This window comes from Chamaea fasciata, unplaced genomic scaffold, assembly GCF_029207755.1.
Source record: "Chamaea fasciata isolate MVZ Bird 193981 ecotype frontalis unplaced genomic scaffold, bChaFas1.0.hap1 SCAF_28, whole genome shotgun sequence".
NCBI lineage: Eukaryota > Metazoa > Chordata > Aves > Passeriformes > Sylviidae > Chamaea > Chamaea fasciata.
The window spans coordinates 3,210,664-3,220,921 of NW_027094113.1; the positions used below are offsets into that span (position 1 = coordinate 3,210,664).

The window sequence follows — 10,258 nt, forward strand, 5'->3', positions numbered from 1 at the left end:
CGCCGGGCGGGGGAGGCGGCGCTCTGGGCCGCGGCCGTGCTCTCTGTGGCCCTGGCGGACCGCGAAGATGGCGGCGCCCATGGAGGTGGCGCTGGTGTCGGACGCGGCGGGGCCGCTCTGCAACTGCTCGGTCTGGGAGCTGCACTCGGGCTCGGCCCTGCCCGGGTACCGCGGCGGCAACAGCGGCCCGCGCGGGCTGGCGCTGTTGGGCGGCGAGCACCTACTGGGGGCCCAGCTGGGCAAGAGCTACATCAACGTCTGGGAGCTCCAGAGGAAGGTACCGGCGCGGCGGGCGGGCCCGGGCGGCCTCGGCTCGGGGGACGCCCCCGGGTCTCGCGGGGGGACTCCGGGCCTCGTGGGGGATGTGACGGGGCCACCTTCCCTGCGGACCACCCGGCTTTGCGATGAGGAGCCTCTCCGTCCACAGAGCCCCCCCAAATCCATGGTCAGACCCCCCCATGGCCCCGTCTCCACAAAGACCCCCCCATGGCCCTTCTCTTCACGGAGACTCCCATCTGTGCTCAGACACCCCTTCACGGCCCAGTTCTCTGCAGAGACCCCCATGGCCCCTCTCTCCACAGACCCCCCCCCGTCCCCGGTTGGACCCTCAGCTCCCCCTCCCTCCATTCCGACCCCCATCACCACAGGCAGGTGCCCCCCATCCCTCTCTTCGCAGAGACCCCCCACAGAAATCCCCCTGAGCCCCCGTGTCGGGGGGCTCTGCTTGCAGCCCCTTCCCCTCTCTGAGCCCTCGCTGTGCTCTCTCTGTGTCCCAGGACCAGCTGCAGCAGAAAATCATCTGTCCCGGGCCTGTGACCTGCCTGACAGCCTCTCCCAACGGGCTCTACATCCTGGCCGGGGTTGCCGAAAGCATCTACCTGTGGGAGGTACGGAGGTGCTGGGGGCACTGGGGGCCACGCAGACTCACACCCTGGGGTGTCAACGAGTGTCCCCATCCTTCAAATGTCTGTAAATCCTGATCCTGGGGTGCTACAGCAGGCAAAGGCTGTGCTGCCTGCAGCTCATGGGGCAGCTCATCAAAGTGGGAGGGGGAGGAATTCTGGGAGAGGCTTCACTCTGCCTCCTCCTCTCTCCAAGCATCTCTGATGCCTCAGGGGTCAGGCATTGCTCCTACAAGGCAGCAGCACACTGATTTTCCTTCGGTGCTTCTCCCACATTTCAGCTGCAGGTTTGTGTGTGCCCAGGGTGCCAGCAGCCCCTGCTGTGCTCTGGTCATTGTCGTGCTGGTTAATTACTGCTGGATTATTGGGATTACGCTGCATTCCCAACACACCACTGAGCAAATAAAAGCAGCAGCTTGTCCTGAGCCCGGGATTAAACCCCAGGATGCCTCACCTGAAGAGGGGTTTGAGCCTCACAGTGTGGGTGGCTCTGCCTGAACCTGTCAGGGTTTGTTTGTACCAGTGTAGCAGTGCTGGAATAAAATCCCTGAGGTTCAGCCTGCAGTGGGAGCTGCTGCCTGTGATGCTCCAAACTGGGCCCTGCTCCAGCTCCTGTCACCCACAGATGTGTTCCAGAGTATGGCACTGTTCCTCTGGCACGTTGGAGAGGCTCCATGGAAACCATCATGGAGCTGGAACCAGCCCCTAGAGCCCTGGTTTTGTGCTGTCTCTGAAACCTATTGAACTGAGGTTTGGGTTGATTTTTTGGTGTAATTAAAACCATGGGAAGAAGTAGACTCTTATTTTATCTGAGACTTTTTTTCTTCTTGGTTCCCTCCCCATCTGCAGTGTTGCCTTTTAATAAGAAATGCTCCAGGTTTGGGGAATTCCTTGTCCACCCTAAAGCTTCTGCTGGCCCGGGACCACGAGCCACCCCTGGGGTGTCCTGCAGCTCTCATAACCCCACTGCCACCTCCTGAGGACCTGTGGGAGGAGGGAAGAAGCCACCAAAATAACATGAATATTAAGAGTGAACAAGAAATCTTTACTGCACACTTGTGACTTGACCAAAGGACCAGCTCTGGCATCACTGGGTTCCAGAGTTAATGTGCCAGGACCTCTTCCACTGCCATGTGCTGAATTTCCCTGTGGTCCTGAGTGCAGGCTGTTGTTCCAGCTGTACCTCAGTGGTGTCAGTCACTGTCCCAAGGTGCCAACAGGCTCATGTGGGCAGCAGAACCCACCCTTCTCCCCTCACTGCACCAAGGGCGGGGCACCACATTATCCCAAGGCATCCTTGACACCCTCCTGTATCGGTAAGATTCAGGACTCTGATTTCTTCAGAGGGCATTACAGCAAAGTTTATTGACAGACAGATTGTTTTTATACAGTGTTTCAGTACGATGAATAGGGTTGGTCCTTTAGGGCACCACCTTTTTGTAAACGTCTCTACCAGTAAACAAGCTGGAAAAACACCAGGTGTCAGGAGGAGGATATCTACAAGGATTGTTTTGGGTTCCTCCTTATGCTTTCCCAGGCCAGACTGAGAGAGTTCTGTACTTGGCTTTCCCACAGGCTTCAAGCCACTGCCTGGAGCCTAAGAATCCATGTTCTGACCACTGTCAGTTCCCACACTCCTGCCCTTCTCCTCACTCCAGGTGTCCAACGGGAACCTCCTCGCCATCCTGAACCGACACTACCAGGACCTCACGTGCCTCTGCTTCACTGACGACAGCAGCCACTTCCTCTCAGGGGCCAAGGACTGCCTGGCCCTGGTGTGGAACCTCTACAAGTAAGGGGGCTGGGGGCATAGGGATTTTGGAGCAGGAGAGCCCTCTAAGCCCACAGCTGCATCTGTGCCCTCCTTGTCAGCAGGGAGTCTTTCCTTGGGGTCTCACCTGGGCTTCTTGGGAACAGGCATATGGCTCTGACTTCTTTCCCTGGGTGACACAGAGGGGATTGTGCCCTTTACTGAGGGTCTTTGTCCCTTTGGGATAGGGATCTCAGCCTTGGTATCTGTGTGTCACGGCTGCCAGCGGCTCCCATGTCCAACCTGGTCCCTGCAGCCAGGAGAGGCATTCCCAGTGGGAGCAGAGCCTGGCCCAGCTCCCCGTGAAGCTCTGTCCTTGTCTGACCCGCCTGTCTCTGCTCTCCCCACAGCGTGTTGCAGGCAGAGCCCTCCCAGATCCCTGACCCCCGGCACGTCTGGTCCCGGCACAGCCTCCCCATCACCGACCTGTGCTGCGGCTTCGGAGGGCCCCTGGCACGGGCTGCCACCGCCTCCCTCGACCAGACAGCCAAGGTGAGGCTCATTTCGGAGGTGCCAGACCCTGCGGGGTCAAAGCCGGGCTCCTGCCGGGTAGCAGGAAGCTGTCCCTGTCCCCAAGCTGTCCCGAAGCTTTGCCGGGTTGCAGTGGCTTAATTTCTTGGCTGTCTCTGCGATGACTCAGAGCTGCCAGGCCTGGGCTCTGCCTCTCCAACAACAGCAGTTTCTCTGCACCTGTCCCCAGGCTGGACTGCTGCAGTCCCTGTTGTCCTGAGAATGTCGGGGTCAGCTCCTCTGTTTCCCATTGCTGATGTCCACAGGGAGCGGAGCAGGCTGGAGCCTGTGGGGCAGGGGATGCCCTGGGGGTAGGGATGGCCAGAAAGAGGGTTCAGAGCTGCTTTGAAGCTGCCTGGGAAACTTCTCTCCTGCTCATAGAGAGTCTGATACTGGGTTCTGCCTTGGACTCAGTTTCCCAGCCACAGTCAGGAGGGGATGCTGGGGTGGAATGCCAGTGTGGGATGCCAGGATGTCAGTGTTTCTCCAATCCTGCCATTAACATTCTCACCCCTGATTCTCCTGTCCTCTCTCGCTCCAGCTCTGGGAAATCTCGTCTGGGGAGCTCCTGCTCTCCGTGCTCTTTGACGTGGGGATCATGGCTGTGACTATGGACCTCTCTGAGTACCACATGTTCTGCGGGGGCATGGACGGCTCCATCTTCCAGGTCGACCTCTGCGCCTGGGTGAGTGTGTGGGGCTGCAGGTGTGCCCTATGTCACCCCGAGCCACTGTCACCTCCCTGCTGGGACTAGTGTGACCTGCCGGGGCACAGGAGGGCCTGGTTCCCCTGTGTCTCCTTATTTTTAATTTTAACCCCTTTGTCGTCCTTCCTTCCTTCCTTCATTTCTGCAGCCGATTCAGAGAGACCGGACCTTCCAGACAGAGCGGGAGAACGGGAAGATCTTTAAAGGGCACAGGTGAGGAACCAGACATACCTGCCAGCCACCATCTGCCCACCTCACCAGCTTCTGGCAGTCTTGGGGTCATCCTGAGTTTAAACATCCTCTTCCCCATTCCAGGAACCAGGTGACGTGTCTGTCAGTCTCCACAGACGGCAGCCTCCTGCTCTCGGGCTCTCACGATGAAACTGTCCGGCTGTGGGACATCCAGAGCAAGCAGTGCCTGAAGACGATGAATCACAAAGGTAGGAATGTCCTTATCTCCAGGATCCTCACTGCCAGAGGCCTCTGCTGTCTCACCTCTGCTGCCCTGGGCACTCCAGGTGTATTTCTGCCCCTTGCTTCACGCCCTGGGAAGGGCAGAGGCGTTGGAGGGAGCCTCAGCTGTCTGGAGCGGTGCCGTGACCTTGTCCCATGTGTTAACAACCCCCTGTGCACTGTCGGGAGTGAGTCATGGATTTCACCCTGTCGCTGAGGCCACACGGGATCCTCCTCCTTGTTTTCCCAAGGGAGCAGTCACCCCACATACACCCTAACTGTGTCTGCAGGGGAGACAGGTCTGTGACCCCGGCAGTGAGCGCCCGTGAGCTCATGGGGCCTGAAGTGAATCCCATATGAGCAGCCGTCTGGGATTTCAGTCTGGTGGCTCCAGTAAATTGCAGGAGCAGCAGCTGGGTGCCTCAGCTACCTCAGAGCAATGGGGATTTTACCCCTCCTGTTGTTAACTGTGTTCCTCCCCCAGCTGTGGTGGTTTCTGTCCCCTGCTGCCGCAGTGTCCAGTGGAGCTGCCTTGGGCACAGCCCAAGCCCCTCCCAGAGGTGATGCTGGGGAAAGCCAGACCCTGTTCCTCTGTGGTGGTTGAGCTGCTGCCTCAGGGCAGTCTCTGGAAGCCAGGCTGCCTGCAGACCCTTTTCCTATTCCCTTTGGCTGCCAAGGACCATTCCTAATTGGGACCCACTGCAGCGCCCATCCAGCCTGGCGCCGCTGGCACTAGAGGGTGAAAACAGACCAAATGGAGCTGTGAGTCATCCGGGGAGGGGGGGGCAGGCTTTGGCTGTGAGCCGGGAATTAGAGTCCTCCTGAGGCTGCAGGGAAGAATGGACAGACCAGGCTCTTCCCAGGAGATGCAGGACCAGGCTGTCCCCAAGCTGTGGGTGCCCTGCTGGCTGTGGGCAGGGATTTGGTTTCCCTGGCAGCCTTGGCACTGGCATGACTGCACTGTGCTCCGTGTGCTCAGGAATGGGCTGGGAGCCCAGCACCTCCGAACTGTGCCCTGGGTCTGGAGTCCCCACGGGGCCCTGCAGCCTCCCAGTGTGGGGGAATCTGCTGCCTCAACCCACCCCCCTCTCCGTGGATCCCTGTCCCCTCTTGGCCTCTCCAAGCAGAGGCGTGAGCCCCCCAGCGAGGTCTGTCCCTGCTGCCCCTCCAGTGTGTCCTGCTCCCTCCCCAAGGCAGAGGTGACAGGGCTCTGACGTGATGATGTGACAGCAGCCTCTGGCCCAGTGTCCTCGGGACAGCGTGGTCCCTCTGCTTGCCAGGCATGGGGTTGGCTGGGGGCACACAGGACCCACTGCCCTCCCCTTAACTGCTGCAGATAAATCCAAGGAGCTGGAGTGTGGCTCAGGGCCAGGCACAGGGGGCTGTGTCACCAAGGGTGGCTTGTCCTTGGTTGGGGGCAGAGCGGGTGGACTTTGAGAAGTCAGGCTGCTGCTCCCAGGTAATGAGCTGTGGCAGGGCTGCTCCCGGTCACTGTGTGGCTGGCACCACTCCGGGGGGAAGCAGGAGACCTGTGGGGTGAGGCTGGGAGCCAGCGCTGCCCCCAAATCCCTCCAGGCCTCAATTCCCATCCTGTCACACGAGCTCCATCCTTGTCTCTGCAAACACAGCGTGGCACAGACCACTGAGGGCTCAGTCCTGCAAGGCCATCCCGGGACGCTGTGGCTGATGTGTGCTGCTGTCAGCTCTGTCTTGGAAGCTGGGTTATTTGTTTCCCCCCAGCTAAGCCCACTCCCTGTGCCCAGGCTGGCCCAGGATCACCCACTGCCTGCTGCCCCAGGGGCAAGGTGATCTGGTACAGGACTTGCCTCTGCACTGGAGCCCCAGAGCAGCTGTGGGGGCTGTATCTGGCTGGTGACCAGGTTTGGGAAACTCTGGATTCTTTCCCAAGATTTTCTCCTCTCCGCCTTTCCTTTTGAACTGCTCCATGGGCTGCCAGTGCAGTGGGAATCTCACTGATGGGCACTGGCTTCAGGAACACAAATGTCTGGTCTTTAAGGAGGGAGTAAAGCCATCAGAGTTGGCCAGGACCAGCTTTGGGGCCAGGCACTCAGCTCTGCTGGTGGGACCCAACCTTGGATCCTGGGTGGATCAAATTTAGGAGCAGGCTCTGGAGAGATGTGGTAGTGACAGAACCCTCATCCATGCTTCTGGGGATTGCTGCTTGTGTCTGGCTACTCTGCAGTGACCAAATTCTCCAGCAGCTCCAAGCTTCCCTAGACCCCACCAAGTCTCCTCCCTCACCCTGCGCCCTTCTCCACGGCACTGGCAGCCCCCTCTCAGGTAGGTGTGGACCATCTTTGGCCCGAGGAAATGCATGGTCGGGCTGTGGCTGAGCTGCTCCGCCCACTGGAGGGGGTCTGGGGGCTGCTGTGTCTGACAGGGCGTGGGGGACAGCGGTGGGAGCTCACAGCGAGCAGGAGCTGGGAGGGGGCGGCAGCAGCCGTGGGTAAATGCGGTAATTAACGCGCTCATCAGCTCTGCCATTGAGAGCGTGTGATGGATCGTGGCAGCACGGAGCTGCTGATGGATGGCGGCTCAGGGTGGGGGGAGGCCGGGCTCTGCTTCCCCGAGGGTGCCAATTGGCCCGGAGAGCTGCAGCCCCGGGCAGGGAGATCTGCTGGGGAGGGTGGAGAATCCTGGCCACTGCCTGTGCCAGGGTCATACTCGCTGGTCTCGGGGCTGCCTCTCAAACCCACCAGGGTCCAGCCTGACCTGTCCCCTCTGTCCCAACACAGGTCCAGTGACAAACGCCTTCATCGTGCTGGCCCCTGCCAACATGTTCAACCCCGACGGGAAGCCCAGCGTGCCCCTGCCCAAGTTCAGCAGACACCTGCACGGCACCGAGAGCAGCGACGAGCCGGGCACTGAGGGGGTGACGCTGCGCCTGGGGCTGCACCAGCAGGTACTGGGGGCGAGTGGGTGGCTGGGGAGGGGGGACAGACATCCAGGAGAGGTCGTGCCAGAGCAAAGCTTCTCCTCCAGCTGGTGAAACCCGTTCCTGCTCCCTCCTGCTTCCTCCCCATCCTGGCTGCTGCAGTCATTTGTCCTCCCAGCCCCGTGCTGCAGCGTGGGCTGGCTCTGCTGTCCCACCATTTCCTTGGTCCTGGCATGGCTGTCGCCAGGCAGGGAGGGTCACACACCATCAGTGTCCCACCCATCCCAGCCTCTCTGCCAGTGGTCCCAGAGCTGCTCTCCTCTGCCAGCGTCTGCCACTGAGCAAGTGACAGTGACAGTCCTGCCAGAGCTGATGGATAAGCTCCCTGTTGGCTTTGTGGCAGCAGGCCAAGGGGCTGTTTGCCTGGCACGGGGGACAGCAGGGTCACCCAGGGTCCCTCCCATGGTGAACCCAGTCCAGGTGCTTGGGGAGAGGGTCTGTATCTCCTCTGCCAACCCCTCCATTCTGCTCCCTGCAGGAGCCTGGGCAGAGCTACCTGGAGAAGGCAGAGAGGATGTACTCACAGATGCACTCAACGAGGGAAAAGGTGAGAGCTGCTCCCCGGCTGGGAATTGGGTACCGACCCCTTGAGGGGGATCCTTGTCAGCTGATCTGACTCAGAGGCCCCAAACAAGTAGAGAACGGGGAAAAAAGCCCTGAAATCTGCTGGTGACATGGGCAGGAGGGGCTGCACTTTGAGGAGGAGGAAGGGGACAGAAGGGTTTGGGGTTTCCTGCTGGGGAAGGAGCAGCAGCCTGTGCCTGTCAGAGCTGAGGCCCTGACACTTGTCTGTTGCGTTTCTGTGTCACAGAACCTGGTGGGAGACCAGGAGCACCTGACGATCCAGGTGAGCGAGCTGGAGGAGGAGGTGAGCAACCTCCGGAAAATCAACAAGGACCTCTTTGACTTCTCCACTCGCATCATCACCAAACCAGCCAAGTGAAGAGGCTCCCCCCGCCCTCGCACCCCTCCCGCCTCTCCCTGTCCGGCTCCTGGGGAAGAACCCGCCCGCCCTCGGGCACCGCCCAGCCGGCTGCGAGCACCCGGCTCACCTTCCCCTGACTCGGCACACGCCGCCGCCTTCCCCTGCTCCGTGACACGGGACTGAGACCGGCGCGGGGACCGCGAGGGGACAGCACAGGGACCGTGTTCACCCCGATTCGGGGCCGGGGGGCACTCGGGCGGCCGCTGCACAAGGAGCGTCGCCGGCTCCTGGGAGGGCTTAGGATGCAGCTCCTGCTCATTCCCCATCTCTTCCCCTGCCCCTTTTTCGTTTCTTTTTGTTACTTGACCCTGCAGTGCAGACAGAAAAGTGTTTTTCTCTCAATACCCGTTTGAGATTGGATTTTGGAGACCCCCTTCTGCCCACCCTGTTCTGGGGATTGCTGCTCAGTGCCACTGGACCCTGTGCTCTGGACAGCAGGGGCTGAGCAGCTCCTGCTCTGGGGGTGCAGTGGGGGGGCTGCTGCAACAGGTGGGGGGTCCCTGGCCACCAGGGCTGAGGACGGGGCTCCTGCTCTGTCTGGCAGGCAGGGCCTGGGGTGTCCCTGGGCTTGGAGCACAGGTGGTGGTTTTGGGGCGCAGGGTCACTCTGGGGAGGGGCAGGGGGGCCAGCAAGGTGCTATTTCCAATCTCATCAGTCAACAATTTATATATATTTGGATCCAACAACTCTGTTTTCACGGTGTTTGGGGACTCGGCCTTTTGTATTGTCACAGCATGGCAGCGGGGGTTGTGGGTTTTGTTTAGGTTTATTTTTTACATAAAAGATTTGTTTTTTATAGTGAAAAATGCCTGCGTTGGTTTCTTTAACAACCCTTGCATGGCCACAGCCCTTGACCACCTATCACTGCATCCCTGGGGCTGCCCACTGGGAGACAGAAAGTGGTTCCTTATCCCCAAACTGCCCAGTTGCCTTTGCCCCTAGGGTCCCTCCCTGTCTCTACAGGGTGTTGAGGTGTCCCCTGGCCATCCCTCTGTGTTGTCCCCACCCCGTTCAATACACCCTGTTCAATACACCAAGTGCAGATGATTTAAAGTGCATTTTAAAACCAGAGCATCCGAGCATCCCCAGCTCCCGCCAGTTCCCGAGAAGATGCTTTTAGCTTAATCACTGGAGTCTGTTCCTTTCCCATCCTCTCCTGCTCCTCCTCTTCCTCCCAATGCTTTGGATCAGCATTCATCGGCTGCAGCAGGGACTGTCGCCCAGAGCCAGGGGCTGCGATGGGGCTAGAGGTGGGAGCACATCCCTACTACAGGGAGCCCTCTGAGACCCCCAGGGATGCAGGCCCCAGCCAAGCCCAGGCCCCAGCACTCCCTCCCACTCATCCCGCACTTTCCCAGTCCCTCCAGTGAGGTTCCTGTTGGGGTGCTGCACTTAGAGCAGAAGGGAGGATGGAGCTTCCCAGAGAGCCCCCCCTGTGCTGTGCCTGCTCTTTGGGGGGGCCTTTTACATTCCAAGATCCTGCTGCCCCTCCTGCGTGGACAGTGGGGGCTGTCCTGTGTTTATCCCTGTGAGGAGCTGCCAGGGGCCCCGTGGTCAGGGTCCTGCTCAGGGGAGACCAGCACCCCATGACCCTCCGTGCTCTGGCACGATTTGTGCTGCCCTCCCTGCGGGTCCAGCTCCGCAGGGGAATTCATTAGCTGTGACTCATTACATTTATTGATATTACATGAATCGATACTTTTTGCCAGATGGATTTTGGCTCCATCCTTCATTTTTCCTTATTAATTTAGCGTGGCTCCGGCCCCGGTTGCTGGTGTTTGTGTGCCGGTGGCGGGGACCCTTGGACTGGGTTGAGCCTCAGTTTCCCTGGTGAAGATGAGGAGGGCGACCCCGCGTCCCCTCCCTCTGCAGAGGAAGGCTGCGCCGTTGCTGCCCTTCACCCCTTGCCCATGCAGCAGGAGAAATTGCTCAGCCC

At 59.9% G+C, this 10,258-nt stretch overlaps 1 protein-coding gene across 1 annotated transcript; it reads left to right on the plus strand.

The window, feature by feature from the left end:
* The first annotated feature begins 67 nt into the window (after positions 1-67).
* On the plus strand, positions 68-9,122 carry WDR18 (WD repeat domain 18). Its single transcript, XM_066205859.1, has 10 exons — positions 68-277; positions 777-887; positions 2,561-2,694; positions 3,063-3,204; positions 3,764-3,907; positions 4,077-4,141; positions 4,244-4,368; positions 7,138-7,304; positions 7,816-7,884; positions 8,149-9,122. The coding sequence occupies exons 1-10, from the start codon at positions 68-70 to the stop codon at positions 8,278-8,280; spliced, it is 1,299 nt and encodes a 432-aa protein (XP_066061956.1). The 3' UTR covers positions 8,281-9,122.
* The last annotated feature ends 1,136 nt before the right edge of the window (positions 9,123-10,258 follow it).

Coding starts and splice junctions, on each gene's coding strand:
- WDR18 (XM_066205859.1), top strand. CDS start 68: ATGGCGGCGCCCATGGAGGTGGCGCTGGTGTCGGACGCGGCGGGGCCG. Junction 3,908..4,076: donor AGGTCGACCTCTGCGCCTGG/GTGAGTGTGTGG, acceptor TCATTTCTGCAG/CCGATTCAGAGAGACCGGAC. Junction 7,885..8,148: donor TGCACTCAACGAGGGAAAAG/GTGAGAGCTGCT, acceptor TCTGTGTCACAG/AACCTGGTGGGAGACCAGGA.